The 21,028-nt window shown below is 46.6% G+C and overlaps 1 protein-coding gene across 6 annotated transcripts in view; it reads right to left on the bottom strand.

The window, feature by feature from the left end:
* Positions 1-21,028, bottom strand: part of ESR2 (estrogen receptor 2) — an 87,734-nt gene that overhangs the window by 5,636 nt on the left and 61,070 nt on the right. For all 6 annotated transcript variants that reach the window (XM_007068003.4, XM_043548477.1, XM_043548479.1 and 3 more), the window contains 3 exons: positions 19,999-20,137; positions 18,365-18,498; positions 12,407-12,587 (listed from right to left, as the gene is read on the bottom strand). In XM_007068003.4, coding sequence (XP_007068065.2) covers positions 12,407-12,587; positions 18,365-18,498; positions 19,999-20,137 — 454 coding nt within the window. The remainder of the gene's footprint in view (positions 1-12,406; positions 12,588-18,364; positions 18,499-19,998; positions 20,138-21,028) is intronic.

Genomic DNA, 21,028 nt, shown 5'->3' with positions numbered 1-21,028 from the left:
AGGCTGAAAACGTCACCTGATTGCTTATGCACCAGGTCCACAGGATGATATTTTCCTGGCACAGAGGAGTAGATCTGGCTCCTCCCTGTTTATAACATAGCTGTGGAATTGTTAGTCATTAATCAGATGCTCTGTGCCTGGAGGTAAGGAACAAATGTAGCACAAGCTATTTGGATCACTCTGAGCTCCAATATGTTGATGTATAAGTGAGACTCTTCTTGCAACTACATGCCCTGAGCTCCACATGTGTCCAGATGATTCTTTCCATCCCAAAATGGAAGCATCCATCAGTAGAACCTTGGTATGGAGCAGTGAAGAAAAAGGAACACTCTTGCAGATTTGATATGTGTTCTTCTACCATTTAAGGAGAACAGGCTGTTTGGGGGAATCTGAACCACTATGTCTAGATGATGTTTATTGCGTGGTAAGAACCATCCTAATAAACAACAAAAGCAAATTCCAGCAAATTGAGTCACAAATGTGTACAAAGCCATATGACCTAGCAATTGTACACTTTTTTACTGGTGTCCAAGGGCTTGTCTGTAGTTGATTTATGAGGAGAAATATATTGTCAAATCTGCTTCATGGCAGATATGCCTTCATTGTGCTGGAGTCTATAACTGACTCAAAAAAATGGAATTTAAAGAGGATTTGTCTTTGTTGACATTGAGCCCCAAAATAGAGAACTGCTGTAGAATGTGATGTATGCTGTTTGTGATTTGCTGAGGAAAACTTCCCTGAATCAGCCAGTTGTCCAGATATAGGTATTCTAAAATCCCCTGCCTCCCTAGGTGTGCTGCTACTGCAGCCAGGCATTTTATAAATGTTCTTGGGGCTGTTGACAAGCTGAACGGCAACCATATGTACTGGCAGTATGTCCGTTTTCCCACCTATGAACCTGTGTGCTGGATGGATGGAAATATGCATCTTCCAGATACAGAATGGCAAACCAGCCTAGAGTACCCAATTTAGGGATTATTGAAGCCAGGGTCACCATTCTCAGCGTGAACTGGCAAACAAAGGTGTTCAGATCTCTCAAGTCCAGAATGAGATGTCAGTCTTGAGAATTAGACAGCAACAGGAACAAAAACTTCTCCCATGAATTGAAGAGGAACGTTTCAGAGAAATAGAGGAGATAAAAGGAATTGCACCTCTTCATGTAATAGTCTCTCTTGGGAGGAGTCTCTGAAAAGGTGATCGTGGGGTAGGAAGATCCTGGAACTGCATGAAGTAACCTTTTTATATCATCTATGGGATCCATTGGTTTGTGGTAATTTGTTTTATTTTCAATTCCCAAATGGGGTAGGGAACAGGTATAGCTACTCTGAGTGGTTTCTGACCGCTCTCAAAGTGACTGTCAAACTGTTTGGAAGACAGAAACAGCCTTATAGTGCTTGCAGTCATAGTGGAAGAAGGTCTCTTACTACCTCTTTCTGGGTGGTTTAGCTGGCCTTTGATAAGGCTGGTGGTATGAAAACACAGAAGGTTATCTGGAATACATTTGATGTCTACAGGTTGTTTTCTTCTAAGCTAAGGAGCGTTCAATTCCCAAATACCTCAATGTAACTCGAGAATCTTTTAAAGAATGTAGTGTATAATCAGTTTAGCACTACAAAGTTCATTCCCTTCAAAGGGGAGTTCCTCGACTATATTCTGGACTTCTCTGAGAATTCCAGATGATTGCAGCTAGGATACAAGATGCATGGTAACTGCTGTTGCCATCAATCTAGTCCACAGTATCTGATAAGCCTCTTGTTCTCTCCTGAGCTGCTGTGACTGGGAGAACCTGGTGAAGGATGTGAATAGATGCATCAATAGTAGTATGCAGAGAGGTCTATGTGGCAAGCTGACCTGTGATCAAAGATCTCACTGCCTCTTTTGATTCTACTGGAACTATCCAGTAAATGACACCATTTGCCAGTTAAGATAATCATATTCTGAAAGGAGAACTTGATAAAAACGGCTACTTATCTTTCGTAATTGTAGTTCAAGATGTGTTGCTCATGTCCATTCAATTCTAAGTGTGCTTGTGCCCACGTGTGCAATCGTCAGAGATTTTTGCCTTAGCAGTAGCCATAGGGTCGGCTGTGGTGCATGCTGGAGTGCCACGCTCATGCCACAGTATATCAGGCGCCGCCAGCTCTACGCCCTCTCAGTTCCATCTTGCCAACAACTCTGACAGAGGGGCAGGGGGACAGGTATTGGAATGGACATGAGCAACATCTCTACGAACAACAGTTACGAAAGGTAGGTAACCATTTCTTATTGAGTGCTTGCTCATGTCGATTCTATTCTAGGCAACTCACAAGCAGCATCCACAGAGGTGGGCTCGACGTTCACAGTCCTGCAGCTTGCAGCACTGCTCTGCCAAAGCCAGCGTCATCTCGAGCTTACTGGGTCAGCGTGTAGTGCGATGCGAACATGTGGATGGATGACCAGGTGGCAGCCCAACAGATTTCTTGGATCGGCACCTGCGCCAGGAAGGCTGCCAAAGATGCCTGTGCCCTAATTGAATGAGCTGTCACGATTGCTGGCAGAGGCACCTTTGCCAGCTCATAACAGTAGCAGATGCAGGCCATGATCCAAGACGAGATTCTCTGGGCAGACACTGGGCAACCCTTCATCCTGTCTGCAACTGCAACAAACAACTGCGTTGACTTACAGAATGGCTTTGTTCTACCTATGTTGAAGGCCAGCACCCATCTGACGTCCAGAGTATGCACCCTGCATTCCTCATTCTTTGCATGAGGTTTTGGACAAAGGACTGATAAGTATGTGTCTTGACCAATATGAAACTGGGAGACAACCTTGGGCAGAAAAGCCAGGTGCGGATGCAGCTGGACCTTGTCCTTATAGAAGACCCTATAAGGCAGCTCCAATGTGAGTGTCCTGATCTCGCACACCCTATGGGCTGGGGTTATAGTGACCAGGAAGGAGCAGGAAGCAAAGGGTTCGAAGTGGGGACCCATGAGCCTTGACAGCACAAAATTCAGGTCCCAAGCAGGGGGGAGGGATAGCTCAGTGGTTTGAGCATTGGCCTGCTAAACCCAGGGTTGTGAGTTCAATCCTTGAGGGGGCCATTTAGGGATCTGCGGCAAAAATTGGGGATTGGTCCTGCTTTGAGCAGGGGGTTGGACTAGATGACCTCCTGAGGTCCCTTCCAACTCTGATATTCTATGATCCTATGATCTATGATCCTATGACTGGATCCCGGACATGCGGGTAAAGGCACTCCAGACCTTTCAGGAACCATGCCATCATGGGATGGGCAAAGACCAACCTGCCTTGAAACGGAGGGTGGAACGCCAAAATGGCCACCAGGTGTATCTTGACCAAAAGGTAGTGACAGGACCTGGAGTTTAAGGTGCAGCAAAATAGTCCAGGATGTCCTGCAGCAGTGCCTCTTCCGCACGAATGTGTTGGGCCTCGGATCAACATATGAACCTCTCCCACTTCACCACGCAAGTAGCCCTGGTGGAGGGTTTCCTGCTGCCCAGCAGGACCTGTTGGACACCAGCAGAGCACACCCATTCGTCCACACTTAGCCATGCAGCAGCCAAACTGTAAAGTGCAGCGTCGCCAGGTTCGGATGCAGCAGATTGGCCGGATCTCCTGTCCCAGAACCAGGGCAAAGAGGTAGCTGCAGAGGGGTGGCTGTCGAAAAACTCAGCAGCATGCCAAACTGGTGTTGACGAGGCCACGTTGGGGCTATGAGAATAATGGAAGCTTTGTCCTGCTTCACCTTTAGCAGGACCCTGTGGACCAATGGCACTGGCGGGAAGGTGTACATCAGCATTCCTGACCACGGAAGCAGGAAGGCATCCGACACGGAGCCCCTGTCACTGCCCTGCAGAGACAGAACATGTGGCACTTTGTGTTCTGTCTGGACGCAAACAGGTCCACCTGGGGAGTCCCCCACCTGCGGAAGATTAGGCTGAGCACCTCCGGATGAAGTGACCATTTGTGGCAAGATGAGAAGGTCGTGCTGAGGCAATCTGCCAGGATGTTCTTGGTTCCAGGTAGATGAGCGGCTACCAGATGAATGGCATGCCGCACACAAAAGTCCTAGAGACTGAGCGCTTGACAAAGGGTCCAAGACCTGGCGCTGCCCTGCCTATTGATGTAATACATCGCAACTGTATTGTCCATCAGGAGGTGCACAACCTTGCCTTTCAGGTGGAAGAAGAACACCTGGTAGGCCAGGCGAACCACTCTGAGCTCCCTGAAATTGATATGTAGGGCTAGATCATTTTGTAGCCAAAGGCCCTGGGTGTTGAGCCTGCCCAGGTGGGCTCCCCAGCCCAGATCTGACATGTCCAAGACAGGATCGCAAAGGGAACTCCTTGCAGCACTGACCAGCCACCAGTCCAGGTATGAGAGGATGTGGCTCGGCACCATGACCACTCAGTCCAGGTCATGTCTGCTGGGGACATAAACTGAGGCCAGCCACACCGGCAGAGACTGCAGATAAAGTCGGGCATGGCTGACCACGTATGTGCACGTGGCCATGTAGCCCCATCAGTCGCAAGCATAGTCTTGGATGGCTCTTTATGTGGGAGATCAGGTCCAACATGGCCTGGAAATGCACTTCCGGAAGGAAGGTCTTGGCCTGCGTGGAGTCAAGAACAGCTCCAATAAACTCTATACATTGGACTGGCGTTAACGTGGACTTTTCTATGTTTATTAACAGGCTCAGGTCACTACAGGTGGTCTGCACCAGATTGAGGCTTCTCTACACCTGCTCCAGAGACCTGCCCTTGATGAGCCAGTCATCAAGATACGGGACGATCTGGACCCCTCAATGTCTCAGGTAAGCCACTACCAGTGCCATTCATTTTGTGAACACCCTGGGGACTGAGGACAGGCCAAAGGGTAGCTCTGTGAACTGGGAGTGGCACCCGGACACTATGAAACGCAGGAATCGCCTGTGTCCTGGGAATATGGAGACATGAAATTAAGCGTCCTTTAAGTCAAGAGTGGCGTACCAGTTCCCTGGATCCAGGGAAGGGATAATGCAGGCCAGGGAGACCATGTGGAACTTCAATTTCTTGAGAGACTTGTTAAGACCACACAGGTCCAGGATGGGCCTAACGCCCCCTTTGGCCTTTGGGTTTAGGAAGGATTCAGGAATAGAATTCTCTTCCTTCCATGTCCCAAGGAACCTCCTCCACAGCCCCCAAGCCCAGGAGCTTCTCCTGAAGAGGGATGGGAAAGTGTGTGTGTGGGCAGATAAGAATCGCAGAGTATAGCCCCGAGCTACTACGTCCAGGACCCAGCAGTCTGACGTAATCTGCAACCAGGCCAAGCGGTAGGGAGAGAGACAGTTGAGGAAAATGCGGGTCGGATCTGGTTGGCGGACTGGGGCGCCACTCTCGGGCACACCCACAAAGTGATCGCTTCTGGCCCCCTAGGTATTTAGCAGGCCCAGGCTGCGCGGGTGAGTGGAATGAAGAAGGGCATCGGCAACTAAAGCTAGCATCCCGTCTCCTAGTAGAGCCCTGACAGGGTTGCCAGCGTCTTGGCGGTGGTGGCAGTCGGAAGGGCTTTCTGGCTGACTGTGGTGTGTGTATGCCCAACAAGCGAAGAGTAATTCTAGTGTCCTTCAACCCATGCAGCCTGGCGTCCGTCTGCTCGAAGAAGAGACCAACTCTCTCAAAGGGGAGGTTCTGAATCGTGGTCTGCATCTCCTAGAAGAGGCCCGCTGTTTGGAGCCAGGAGCTGCATTGCATGACCACTGCCGATGTGACCACCCTGCTGCCAAGTCCACCACGTCCCATGCCATCTACAGGGAGCATCTGGCCGCCACAGTACCCTCCTCTACCAGGCTGCCAAACATTTGTGCCAGACCCTCAGAAAGTGATTCCTGGGACTTTCTGAGACCGTCCCAGAGACTGAAATTGTACCGGCCCAACAGGGCCTGATTGTTTGCCCCACGGAATTGCAGGCTGGCAGTTGAATAAATTTTCCTCCCAAATAAATAGAGTTTCTTGGCCTCTCTGTTTTTGGGAGTTGAGGAGTGAACCTGCTTGTCCTTCTTGGCTGCAGACACAACCAGCAAGCCTGGGGTTGGGTGGGCATAAAAGGTATTCAAAACCTTTGGCCAGAATAAAATACTTTTTCTTGGCCCGTTTCGAAGTGGGAGGGATGGAGTAAGGGGTCTGCCACGGGGCCTTGGCTATCCTGAGAATCCCGTCATGCACAGGCAGAGCAACCCAGGTGGGTGTAGAGGCTGAGAGGACATTAAAGAGGGTGTCCGCGGGCTCTGCCATCTCCTGCACCTCGAGCTCTTGGCCACGTGCCAGAGAAGGGTTTGATGCTTTCTGAAGTCATCCAGCAGGCTAGCTCTCAAAGGTCCCGCAACTGCCTTGTCCGGGGAAGAGGAGGAAGACTGGACTGCTGAGGGAGGTGCCGGCGTCTCGACCACCATCAGAGAAGGAGGCTTAGGGGTGGGCACAGGTTCCTCCATCCCAACTCAGAACTGGCATCCGGTACTGGGCCCAGTGCTGGCGGTGCCACTGACCGATGCTGTGACACAGCCACCGAGGAGTGCTGCGAAGGGGGCATCATCATAACCACTACGCCCCACACGCTCCAATAAGGCCACTGCACTGGCCACTAGCCGTGCTGCCACTGTGGTGACACAGACTAAGGAGTGGGATCCAGTGCCCAATCTTGCCGATGGGACCTGGGTGATGGGTTGAACTGGCCCTCCATATCTGAGGAGCCACCTTCCGGCAACGAGGGAGGAGCCGTTGACGCCTGCGTTTGCTTACTGGTCGTGGCTACTGGTGTCCATTTGACCAGGTGTAACAGACTGGTGACGGTACTGGGGAGAGTGGTACTGGCGCTGGGGAGACTGGTACCAAGACAGGGAACATTCCCACTGTGCTGGCACTCAGGACCGACGCCTGGAGGACGACCGGCGAGAGGATGAGTGGCGCCGGTAACAGTAGGGGAGACTGTCAACCCCATGACAGTGAGTAGCGCCAAGGGGATCTGGGCAACAGCCTGGGTGACCAACGATGCATCTCGGACCTGCACGGGGATCCTTGACACAGTGGAGAAGATAGTCATCTTCTGTCTGGCAACTAGCGGTGTCCCCCTGTCTCCTGAGGGGTCTTGACAGGCTTGCCCTCTTGGGGAGCCTTAGTCAGGTCCTGCGACACTGAGGTCATCATTGGAGCAGGTGGAGACCTGTGCTCTCTCTGCATCTGGGGAGCCTGGGATGACAATCGTGCAGGCAGGTGTGTCAGTCCCATATTGCTCCTGGGAGTCGGTGGCGGACCTTTAAGGGGGCTGAGAGCCCCAACCAGGGAGGCACGATCACATGGCGCCAGAATAGCCCGGCAGCCAGGCCCAGGTTCCTTGGTAGATGACCCTTGGGCCTTTTGCTCGGTGCTGAGGAGCGCTTGGGCCTTTTTCTTTGGCACTGGCGATGGCGAATGGGGCCGGAGGAGCCAGGTGCCAGCGGTGTGCTGTGCATGGAGGCCGAGGCGCTCAGTGCGACCTGTCTGGTCAGCTGAGAAGCCAGGCTGAGGGCGGACTCCATCAGAAGAGCCCAGAGGCAGATATCCTGCTTCTTTTGGGTGTGGGGCCAAAAGTTTACAGATCTGGCACAGATCCTTAACGTGTGACTCCGCCAAGCACTTAAGGCAGCTGCTATGTGGGTCACTTACATGCATAGGCCTGTTGCAGTCTGAGCGGGGCTTAAACCTAGGAGACTGGGGCATGCCCCACCTGGGGCAAAGTCCCCACTGGGACACTAAGTAACACTAAAAAACTATTTAACACTACTCTATGCAAACTATGTACAAAGGCCCTCAGGCGCGAAGTTCAAGGAGGAGAAACCACTAGCTCTTGCTAAGTAAGAAAGGCACTCCGACTGACCACCACAGGTGGTAAAAAGGAACTGACAGGGTGTAGGGCGGTGCCTGCTATACCGCGGCATGAGCGCTGCACTCCAGAGGGCACCACAGCCAGCCCTACAGATACCACTAAAGCAAAAGTCTCCAATGGCCATGCACATGGGTGCGCACACACCTAGAATGGAATCGACATGAGCAAGGACTCAAAGAAGAATTAGTTATTTTGAGTTGCAGACTAGCTCTTCCTTCCAAAAAGGTCTAGCCACTTTGGCTTCTTTTCTTTAGGGATGGATTTGGAAGCCTCTTGTTCTCCCCTGAGCTGCTGTGACTCTGGGAGAACCTGGTGAAGGATGTGAATACATGCACTCAAATCCCACAGAGGGGTCTTGGTATCTTCTGTCTTCCTTTTTTGAAGTCATGGGTATGGATGCTAGCTTTTGGCAGAGTAGCTGGGGAGGTTCTAAAAGGCTTTCACTAATAGGCATTGAGTCTTTCATGCAAAGACAAAATAACCAATAATTCATGAGCCTTTTCCTGGACTGTCTACAGGAATCTCCAGCACTTTTGTCATCCTGCAAAGAAGGCCTTGAAATACCCTACAGTCATTAGGTGGAGAGGAAATAGATGGCACAACAGCTTCTTCTGGCAATGAAGATGATATATGAGTTGGAATTGCATCAGAGGACTTCTGCTAAGATTGTGCCTCTTTTGGAAGTTGAGCTGAGAGGGCTGTTTTTATTGTGCCCTTACCAACTTCTGAGACAAGGGAGACCTGGTTCTTTATGTGACAGAGGAGCTAGGTCTCCTTGCTTAACGAATGCGCCAAGGTACCCAGTAAGACCAAGGAGCAGGACCATACGAGTAATATGTAAATGGACAAGGGATGCGTACCAGGTATTCCCTAGAGGGTCCCCTATATTCCCTATGCCTGCTATGACTCCCAGCCCTGAAATCTCTATCACAGTATCAGAATAGTAAAGATCATAGAGTCGCACTCTAGGAGAATAGGAAGGTGAGCTACACCCATGAATATCAGAGGCAGAAGAAGAGTAGGAATACTCTTCTTACAGGAGGAGAAGTAGACCTTGCAGGAACCTGAGGGTTGGAGTGGGAGGACATTCCTAACCGGTGCACAGAATAGTCCTTCTTCCAAAGCTGTAGTGCCAGCTCAATGGTCTTCACTGAGGAAGAAAGCAAAAAGGGATGATGCAAGCAGGGCTGAAAAATTCCCTGGGATCATAAATCTCAATGCCAATCACATTTGTACCAAGAGAAAACTAAATATAATTGTCACTGGGGTGGCAATACCAACGTAATTGGTACCAGAAGCATCAGTTTTAGGGCTGATAGCCCCCTTAATAGTACAGCAAGACTTTTGGCAGTACCGTAGAGTCCATACTTATGTCAGAGAGAGAATTGTTTTTAGCTGGTAACAAAGATCTAGATTCAGGGTCTTACAGGTGCCAAAGGGACCTTCGTCAGACCACAACCTGCCTTTTTTAAAGCAGAAAGAGGAAACTTGTCTTTCTTCTGTTTCTCAAGCAATTTAGGCCACGTCTACACTATGAGCTCGGGTGTGATTCCCCTGCTCGTGTACACATACTCATGCTAGCTCAATAGCCAAGTAGTCTCACTTGCATGGGTAGTGGCAGTGAAGGCACAGCTGAGCCATGCAGAGTACAAATCCACCTGAAACCAGTGGGCATGTACTCAGCACAGCTCAGCCATGCCACAACAGCTGCTAGCTGTGCTACCGTGGCTATACTATTTATACTCAAGCTAGCTCGATGAGAACTAGCATGAATACGTGTACATAAGCAAGGGAATCATATGCCTAGCTCATAATGTAGACATAGCCTCAGATGGAAACCTGCTTCTATGCTTTTTGGAGAAAGAGTGCTGAGACCTCCTTCTTTCATGGTGGGAGGAGGGAATTATACCAGCATCAGCAGAAGAATGCTTTGATGAAGAAGCAGGAGCTCTAGAAGTTAAGGCAGAGAAAATAGCACTTTTTAAGGAGGACTGCTCGGAGCCCAAAGGATCCTGCCTTCCTGGTCTAAGACAGCCCTCACAGAAGACAGAGGAAGTACCTTACATAGGAGGAAGAGCTTTTACTTGAGCATCTCTCACTTTCATTGTTCATTTAAAAAAATAATGACAAAGCACATTTCTCGGTGATGCACCAGTTATTAACGGGAACAGCTGCCTCACATGATGAACAATACTTAAAACCAGGATATTACTGATCAACCATGAAGCTGAAGAAAAACATAAAAGAATTCACCTAACTTACACTACCTAGCTAACCCTAAACTATGGTAAGAGAACTACGTACAAATACTAGTGGAGAAGTGCAAGAGCCAGGGACACTGTTCTTTCAGTCCCATCTTGCAGCCACAAACACTAAAAAGAACGGACAGTCAGCTGGTTTCCCTTTATGCCCTTGGGCATGTGATGTGTAGGCGTGACCCAATGGATGCTGCTGGTCAGAAGATTCTGATCTTGAATACAGAGGGCACATGTGTATCAGAAGTGGCATACATATAGGAAAGCACTTAAAGAAGAATTTTGTATTCCATACAAAGTCCTGACTGAAGGCTGAGCTGTTCAGGGAGATATAGTAGTGTCCCATGGGATGGACATCTGTTGTCTTACAGGAAGCACGTACACATGCCCACACTTTCTAAACCACTCAGCAAAAGAATATTCGATTTTGAAAAAAGAACTAGAAGAAGAAATCAGACTTTAGGCCAGGGACTGACATGAATGCCAAAGCACACTTGACCTGGTGATCCACAAAACAGCATTGGAAATTTCAGAATGATTTTGAAGGAGACACATTACTGCTCTTTTAGCCAGAAGGGAAAAAAAATAAAAGTGAAAGAAGTGAAGTGCTAAAAAGAAATGAAAAGGATGTACTACTTGGAGGATATATGTAGAGGATTTATTTAAAATAATGATTATAGATATAAACAGGGTCTGAATGAATGCTTCCCTGACAGCTAACTTGGAGGGGGAGAGACTTTGGGTGTGTTTATGTAAATACAGTTTGCTCTGCTTACATATTCAATAGACACAGTGATGTCAAAGTGATCAACTTTGGCTGGTGTTGGGTACAAATCACCTTAGTACTAAATGCAGGGGTAGTGAAATATGGTTACCAATGTTGTAATTATTGTAGGAATACAGGAAAGCAGGACTGTGCTTAGCTTGTCTCAAATGAGGGGGCCACCCTCAGTTGAAAGAACCTCATTAAGCCAGGGGCTCGAATGTCAGAGCCGTAGGAAAGTAAGAGAGGTAGGGACAGGTATCCCACCAAGGAGGCTGCATACCCTCATCAAGGGTCCTCCCTAGACTGGTTTAACCTGTTCCTTCCCACTGTTCAAAGAATAGTGCTAAATAGGCTTCATAGGAGCTTATTTGTTATGTTAAATGCCCAATCAGAGCTGAAATCAATTGTGGTAGGACTGTGTTTCTGCCCTGCCTGCTAAGAGTTAAAAATCACACAGATGAAATCACTGAGCTGGGGCAGTGTTTCTGCCCAACATGCAAAGAGCTGAAAATTACTAAGTAACTGATGTGCAGAGGTCACACCAGAGAGGCAGGCAGCAGCAGACGGCAACTGACATCTGGTGAATGAATAGCTGGTTTGGCGGAGAGGAGCAGCAAGAGCAGTGAGCAGGCAGCCAGCAGGGTGGCGGTGGAGAGGCACAACACGAGCAACCAGCAGGTGGAGAGGTGCAGCAAGACCAGTGAGCAGGCGGCCGGAAGGAGCGGTCGGTGAGTGGCCAGGAAGGTGGCTCGCAGAGAGGGGTGGCGAGCGAGTGCCCAAGCAGTGGAGTAAGTAAGGTACTTCTTTACCCCACCCGGGGGTGGAGGTGAACTCTGCAGATGCACCTCTGAACTCTGGGTCTGCATTGACCAAGGACAGCAACTGTGAGTGGGGTACAGAGAAGGGTTGGGCACAGGAAAGGGATTTTTGTGTTGATGGACTTAAGAACCAGAGGGGGAAAGGACACTGCCCAGCTTACTTGGGAGTGGGTCTTTTACTCATGGTTTATGTTTATGAACCATGTTTGTGGTGTTTTCCTAAATTAATGCCGAGGTACTTTCCTCCTAAAAGTTTGTTTTCTACACTCAGACTCTATGCCTGTGAGTGGGGAAGCATTGCCTCTCAGAGGCACCCAGGGGTGGTGTGTAAATTTCCCAGGTTACTGGGTGGGGGCTCAAGCCAGTTCTGTGTTGTATCAACGGAAAGGAAACCCTACATATTGAACCCAGCCCTGGTTGCTGCTGGCTCCACGTGGCAGAAGTGTTACATAAGATATGTACTTTAAGGTGGATGCAATGTGCTGCATGTCAAAGTGATTTGAGTACATTATTTAGTTAATCCTGTCAATTTAGAATAATCTTACAATGAATGCCCTAAAAGGATGATATCAGGATTTTTCCACAGGGATTTCAAGAGCTTGGTCGAGCTTTGTTTGCTTTAACAACAAATATTAAAACCTGAAAGAGATACATAATTCTGTTAAATATACCTTGCATGCCTGACATGAGAAAGTAACATCAACAAGTTAGCCAAACGAGTTGTCTGTTGCTGAGATGGGATTCCACTCTTTGCAATAACCCACACCAAAGCATCAGTTACTGCATTAAGCAAGTGATGTAGCTTCCTGTTGCTTTCAGATTCTTCTGCAGCAGCTGATAATGGAAACATACCTAAACAAAAAGACAGAACAGCATTACAACTCACCAGAAAAAACATGAGCATGGATTGCCTTTGGATGGAATTTATTTTATTTGAGTCTATTGAAAAATAGCAAGTCCTATTAAAATTGTATGCTATGATGCTTCATGTTAGAAACTTTTTTACTCATCAATTCTGTCATGCCATTTGCATACTTAAGTATGCAATCTTACAATACATTAACAACAATTGGCTTTTAATATCTTCTAAAGATACAGGGCCAGATTCTTGGGTCTGGCTGAGCTTCACTTATCTTTGCATTTTCCAATTTTGGATGTCCCCAGGGGTTACTCCGGCCCTTTGTTTAAGTAAAAGCACGTTCATGGCTGCTCTAACAGCTCCCTCCCCTCTCTGAAACAGCTCCTACATAGGGATGGGGCCAGGAGCAAAATGGCACATAAGTGGCTTAAATACTTTGCTGGATCAGGGCTTTAATGTTTATCAAGTGAGTGAGGAAGGCACTGTGCATGATGTACAGCCAACTCCTTGGCTCTATGTGCTCTAACTTCCTTACAAGTCAGAAATTTGTCATAATACTAGCATAAACTGTGAAATGTTAAAAGATGCATTAAGGACAGAAACAAAAGAAATTAGTCAGGGAAGACTGAGGGAGGAGCAGGCAAGCAAGTAGTTGAAACCAGCATTATTGATGGAGCAGAGGAGACCAATGTGACAAAACAGAGCTGGATAATTAGGGAAGGGCAGAGCTGTAAAGGACCTTGAAGGTTATGACATGAATCTTGAATTTAATATGGTGGAACAGCAATGGAGGGATTCCCAAAGGGAGATGATGGGGGTCACAGAGGCTGCAAAGGAAGATTGTCTTAACAGATGCATTTTGCATGGATTGGAGAAGGCCAATGTGAATTTTAAGAAGGCCCGAGAGGAGGCTGCAGTAATCAGGATGAGAAATGAAGAGGGCTTGGAAGAGAGTTAGCTGCATGGATGAGAAAGAAAACATTAGCTTTTAAAAATATTATGGAGATAGTAGCAGCAAGTTGAAGACAGCCTGGATGTGTGGGGCATGAGAATGGAAGGGGTTGAAGATTAGATTTGGTCACGTGGATTTTTTTTTTTTAAACAGCTGCAGTTTGCTGTAAGCAAAAGGCAAACCTTGATGGTGTATGTTGCTTTTTTAAAAATTCAATAATTGTCTCAATGAAGCTCCATAAGAATAGTTTAAATTTGCAAATGTGAAGAACGTTCCTATTAGAAGGCCATTATCACAAAGTGAAGCAATCAAGAAATTTACTTGTTGAAGCCACATACCAAGGACAGCAAACTGGCTAAAGAATATACAACTACGCTGTTGTATGGTTACATGACTGGAGAAAAAAGAAAAAATGGTTACTCACCTTCTCGTAAATGCTGTTCTTTGAGATGTATTGCTCATATCCATTCCAATTAGGTGTGTGCGTGCCGTGTGCACAGTCATTGGAAAGTTTTTCCCCTAGCAGCACACGTTCAATCAGCTGTGGAGTCCCCTGGAGTGGCACCTCCATGGCAGTGAATATAGGACCCTGCTGACCCAGTACCTTCTCAGTTCCTTCTTGTCAGCTACTCCGACAGAATGGAAGGGTGGGTTTGGAATGGATATGAGCAACACATCTTGAAGAACAACAGTTACGAGAAGGTGAGTAACCGTTGTTTTCTTCGAGTACTTGCTCATTTTGATTCCAATTAGGTGACTCCCAAGCCCTACCCAGGAGGTGGGGTCGGAGTTATGGAATCGCTGACTGGAGCACCACTCTGCCGAATGCTGAATCGTCTCTGGCGTGCTGGGTAATTGCGTAATGCGAGGTGAAAGTATGAACCGAGGGCCACGTTGCCATCCTGCAGATCTCCTGTATCAGGACCTGAGGCAGGAATGCCACTGAGGCGGCCTGCACTTTTGTGGAATGTGCCGTTAGTGCAGGGGCTGGGACTTTGGCTAACTCATAGCATGCCCGGATACAGGATGTGATCCACGATGAGATCCTCTGCAATGAGACCGAGAGTCCTTTAATCTGGTCTGCCACAAACAGCTGGTTCAACTTACGGAACGGCTTTGTGCATTCAATGGAAAAGGCCAGCAGTGCCACCCTGTGTAGCTGGTCCCGGTGTGCCCGGCTGTCAGTCGGGTGCGGCCCAGAGGAGGAAGTCCCCACTACCGCCTCATCCAGCGGAGGTACAGGTCCTCCTGGCCCTCCGGGATGTCCTACTCAGCTCCACGCTCCTCGGCAACTACTGCGGGTTCGGTGCCAGAGGTGAGAATGGGAGCTGGAGGCGGCTTTGCACCGCGCACCAGTGTCATCTCGGAGCCTTGAGGGGTGGGATGACTCGCCGCTGCTGGAGACACTCACGGCTCTGATACCACAGAGTGGGAGCCCCTAGAATGAGTGCCCTGGGTTTGGCGATAGGCCTACAGCATCCAGAAGGGCCATTGGGTAGGCACCTGCCACTGCACCTGCTATGGCACCACACGCACATCCTGTCTGCGGTGGTCCAACCTGCTCCAGTTGTGCTAAGAATAATGAGACTCCACCTCCAAGTCCGATGACATGGACCAGGAATGCGAAGGTCACGGCTTTGCCGAGTGGAGCGGTGCCAGGGATCGGTGTCGTGAGTACGGCGCTGCTGAGCGGTGCCGGGATCAGGAGCGGTGCTGGGGACTGGTGCCGGGGACTGGTGCCGCGTCAAAGGTGGAGTCGGGGACCGTCAGTGATCTTCTCATCGACATCACCGGCTTGCCTCTAGACGGTGCCCCAGGCTGAACTACCAGAGGCTTATCCCAAATGACTGGGGACGGGGGAGCCGTCATCGCTATTAAGTCCCGCACAGCCTCAAAGGTATCTGCCAAGGATGGCAACTCTATGTCCTCCACCTGACACTCCTGATCAGGAAAGTCCACCGGCACTGGACTCGACAGCCCTCCTTTCTGGGCCAAAGTCAACGGTGCCGACTCTTGTGCCATTGGCTCCAGGTGCTCTTCCATAGGATGCACTCTGGCAGCACTGTCTGAGGCAGCAGCTCTCAGTGTGGGCGAGCGCTCCCTGTCCGATTTTCAGTGCCACTTCTATGGCACTGGAGAGTGGGATCTGTGCTGTGCCTCCTCCACTGGTTTTGGTGCTGGGGAGCACCAGTGCTAAGAGTATAGGCATAGTCCTTCCTTGGCACCATCTCAGGCACGGAGGCTGGGGCACTCCGCACGGAGGAGCTCAGTGCCAGATCCTGCCAGCCCAAGGCTGGTTGTGGATGAAAGGCCACCTCCATTAGGAGCTGTTCGAGTCGGAAGTCCCGCTCCTTCTTTATCCTGGGGCGGAAGAAACAGTTACCTACCTTTCGTAACTGTTGTTCTTTGAGATGTGTTCCTCATGTCCTTTCCATTTTAGGTATGCGTGCGCCCACGTGCACAGTTGTCGGAGATTTCTGCCTTAGCCGTATCCATAGGGCTGGCTGTGGCACCCCCTAGAGTGGCGCTCCCATTCAGCGGTATATCAGGCGCCGCCAGCCCTGCACCCTCTCAGTTCCTTCTTGCCAGCAACTCCGACAGAGGAGTAGAAGGGGGGGAAATGGAATGGACATGAGCAACACATCTCGAAGAGCACAGTTACAAAAGGTAGGTAACAGTTTTTTCTTCTTTGAGTGCTTGCTCATGTAGCTTCCACTCTAGGTGATTCACAAGTAGTATCCATGGAGGTGGGTTTGGAATTCACAGCTTAGCGGCTTGCAGCATTGCCCTACCAAAGCCAGCATTGTCCTGGGCCTACTGGGTCAGCACATAGTGGGATATAAAGGTATGGACAGATGACCAGGTGGCTGCTCTGCAGATGTCCTGAATAGGCACCTGGGCCAGAAAGGCTGCTGAGGAGGCCTGCGCCCTGGTAGAATGGGCAGTGACAATCACTGAAGGCGGCAGTACCTTTACTTGGTCATAGCAGAAGTGAATGCAGGCTGTGATCCAAGAAGAAATTGTTTGAGTGGATACAGAGCAACCTTTCATTCTGTTGGCCATGGTGATGAATAATTGCGTCAACTTACGGAACGGCCTTGGTTCTGTCAATGTAGAATGCAAGAGCCCTCCGGACATCCAAGGCATGTAGCCTACGCTCCTCCTCAGATTTATGCGGCTTTGGAAAGAAGACCGGTAAGTAAATGTCCGATCGCAGGTCTGCTGCAGATTATACTACAGCTGCAGATAATTTTGCCTTTGTCAGCAACTGGAGAAGATTGAGAAGAGAGCTTTCTGTAAACTACAGTTCACACTGGAAAGTCAATAGATAGTGTTCTATCTATTGATATAGAATTTAACAAAAAGATCCCATTTTTACCCACAGAAAGGAATAAAAGAACAGTGATTACAGAATTATATTAAAGGCACCATAGTAAAAAGTAAAACAATTTAGTAGTAGTTTGAGAGCTTATGGTGTTTTAGAAACCTGCAAATTGCAATAAGAAAATATATCAGATCCTTGTATAAGCCTAAGTCTAAGCACCCTTTTAGCTTTTGTCTGCAGTATTTCAGAGAGCAGAGAGGTGACTTGTCATGAAAATCTGGACAACAAATTATTATTATTAGGTTATCCCATGTACTGGAAATTAGAATAATGTGAAATTCTCTTTTACTGTTATCACACTGCTCATTCAAAAGCAAAGACTCTTCAGCATATGAGACAGAGACATAGACAAAGGGCCAGACCCTCAAATAAGGTCCAAAGAGTGTAGATGCTCTTGTAAAAGTAGATGCTTTTGTAACTCAGTATCTGTGCTTGTTTTGCAAGCTTGAAATCTATAATATGGTCCTCCCTGAGCATTAGGATTTTATCACATATTTAGATTAGATGAGCAAAACTTTTAAAAAAACGTGTTGACAATAATAAATAAATAAATAAAAGGATAAAATTCTGTTTTCTGTTAAAATACTGGTATTTTACTTATTTATGGATCGACAACAGCTGGACATAAGTATCTCAGATTCCCCTTCAGAATTATGCTGAGGCTGCATACTGAAAATAGTAGATATAAACAATATCATATTTTATTTATACAGATGTTGTTTTGGGTCACATCACTACACGATGGACTCTGGGATGAAATGATTACAGAAAAGTCTGCCAAGAACAAGGCCAATACACCGGTGGTTCATGTTATGTAAGAGAATGTAAACCAGGGATGTAGTTCTCAAAAACATTTTGTGGATCATCTGAAAGCTTTAAATTATTTCTGCTCATGAATTATAATGAAAATAAAATCAAACACCACACAGTTTATTTCAATTAAGTTGCTTTGGCAGTATCTGAGATAACTGTGGTATCAAGGGAGCAAAGGGGACGCAGACGGCAGCCCAGAGGGGCTTACCCACATTACAAATGCCCCTGATTCAGAAGGATAGGAGCAGAATTTCCCACTGATCAGGAGGCTCCAGCAATTTTAAAAGGACAAGCCTCTGACCTTTCTGTGGGCCATAAACTCCACTCCCTGATGAGAACTTACAGACTTTTGAGTTCCTTTTACCAGGTTTTACCCTGGAATGCCACCCAAAAATATCTATCTATCTATCTAATAATAATAATAAAACTTAGGACTTGACTGAATATACCAAACAAAAAGCCATTAAAATTTTAGTAACAAAAAGCACTTTCTATTTTTTCTTTCATTCTTTTTCAATGGTTCACATGTCCTTTGATATTTTTGCCAATTTTAGAGACAGATTTTTTCCCCTAAATAGTCAGCACAACTTGACATACCTCAAGGGCAAACATGTACTCACTGGAATTGAGAAGAATCATAGCCTTGACACACAGATACTCCTTGTGCTGTAATTTCAGCTCTCGAAATCTTGATGTTGTGGCCAGGAGCATGTCAAAGATTTCCAGAATTCCTTCTACACATTTCCCCTCATCCCTATATCAACATAGAACAAAGAGATGATCCCCCTGCCCAAAAGAGCTTACAATTTAGGTATAAGAAAAGAGACAACAGATAGAGACAGGGGAGTACAAGGAAACAATTACACAATATTGGTCAGCATGATCGACAGCTATCTCAGCTCACTAGCTGCCTGTGGTCAAGTTTTTTTGTAGGCATCACAGCAAAGGAAAATTTTAAGGAGCGATTTGAAGAAGGACAAGCTATCACTGATTTAAAAGAGAAAAGTGAACTTTACAAATAACTTTGTTTGAGAAGGTACATTCCCTACAGTAGCTGAAGATCTCCATAAAAATCGGATCACAGACCACATATAACTTCTTGAAAACTTTTTTTTAATTTACAGAATACCCTTAATGTCTGCAGACCCAGGCTCTGCCCTACCTTGCAGAGAGGAGGGAATGTATACAACAGGCAATCCATATTCAGAACATACCTGCTTCTATAAAAATCCAATGCATAACACATTTTTCTTATTAATTTCTTTAGCATTGTCTTGAACAAAGCATATCCTTGAAATGATTTTTATGTAAGTAAATCAACATTTATGCCATATCATTTGGTAACAGAATTTGTTTCCCTTGCTACAGAACCAGTATTGCCTTTTAACTATCTGCAGCCTATAAAATGAGGCCTTGTATCTCACTCAGGCACATTACAGTTACAGATCTGAATTTTTGCTTCTTTCCCCCAGAGGTGCAAAGTGCTTAAGAAACAATATTTTAGGGCCAGGTAGGAGAGTAGATTACTTCATTGACTCTTCACCTTTGGGACCCTAGCGCCCAATTTCTGATTAGGTCTTGCAGAGAATTGTTCATAGTACATCCCATCCAACTGGCACACACTGCTATGCAGATGCCTGAAAATGGCAATATGGTCACTTGTAACATATCGAATTAACTCAACTGAAGAAAAGTTTTCAGTTTATTTTATTTACATAACACACAGACATATAGCTATTCCTTACTTCACTAACATTGCAAAGCCTGATATTTTTTCCATATTTAGAAAAATTGGTGTACTGTAATGATACTGCAAATGGAAAAGATGCTATAGAAGTATATTTAGGTGGGGATCAGATGATATGTTTTGGTAACATGTCTAGTCTTTCTTGGGGAAATCTAGTAGCTATAAAAACTAAATTTTAAATTGTGTTTTTTAAAAATTTGGTAAGTGTCTAGAGCTCTGGACAAACACTACAGAAATCAGCAAATACTGGTATGTTGAACATAATCATTTATGACAGAAATTATTCAGGAACTCACAAGTTTGATCCACCTGACAATATTATTTTTGTCTAGAGTTCTTGATCTACTGGAGAGATTAGGAACCTCATGACATTATTTTTTACAGTATCATTTTCTTGCACTTTCAAATGTGAAATGTTAATAGTATCCCTAATGGCTATATGCTCCCTTTTACCATATGCTGAAATTAAACATACATCAAAAGAGACTAATTTATATTTTTCCTCACCTCTCTAATACAAGATCCGGTGCAAAAATTAGTTTGCCAGGATAATCAATCGACCTCCACATCAGACCCACCATTAAAACTTCCATCCAACAACTCTCCAAGAGCCTCACTTGGTCATACAGACTGAGCTCTATGAAGCCTAGAACAATGAAATAGTAACATCAGACATGTCCACCTATTTATTTCATTAATTTGTAAAAAAGAAAAGGTTAAAAAGAGAGCACAGAAAATATCTCAAACACTAGAAGAAAATAGTCACAAGTTATATGTTGTGGAGAAAACTTACCACAAAACAGTTTTAAAATCATGAAGAATCATACCTGTGCTACTGCTTTTACATATAGGATGAAATTCCTCTGTATGCACAGCCAGCTCTAGGTCTACACACCTCTCTGTGCAAGGTAAATTTCTATTAGCAGCAACAAAGGAACAGAAGAAGCAGTAGCAGAGTGTAACTCATTAAATTCCATTCTACTGCTCCTGCTGGGGAACTGATCCTCCGCTACGGCTCCTAGTAGGACGCTGCTGGGGTACAGAGGATGATTAAGAGAAACAACAACAACAGAGATAAACGGGTGAGAGAATACACAAAGAAAATTAAAAATGGAAGAAAAAAAGGGTAAAATGTAATGAGGCTCAAAAATCAAGGAGGTACAAACAGAACAAGGGACCAGACCAGTGGTCCAATCTCAGTGCACCCGTGTTCACAACCCAGCTTAAGCCTTGTCAAACCTGGGTATCTATAGTTAGACAACTAAACAAGGTGCCTGAATTCCAAACACCCATAATTCCTCTAAAACCCCATAGTGGAAAATCATGAAGTAACCTGACCATAGATGCAGTTTGTTCCTAACCCCTTTCAATCAGATTAGATTTTTATATCCTGAGATTTTATAGCCACTCAGGTTCTTGTTATCCTGCCTAATATATGTGTGGATGTTCTCATTATTCATAAAAATGCCCAATTCCTTTTTTAATCTATTCAACTATTGGACCTGATGTATAGTGGTAATGAGTTCCACATGTTCCT

This window comes from Chelonia mydas, chromosome 6 (genome assembly GCF_015237465.2).
Source record: "Chelonia mydas isolate rCheMyd1 chromosome 6, rCheMyd1.pri.v2, whole genome shotgun sequence".
NCBI lineage: Eukaryota > Metazoa > Chordata > Testudines > Cheloniidae > Chelonia > Chelonia mydas.
The sequence above is the reverse complement of the archived record's forward strand: the minus strand, read 5'-3'. Positions and strand labels throughout refer to the sequence as shown.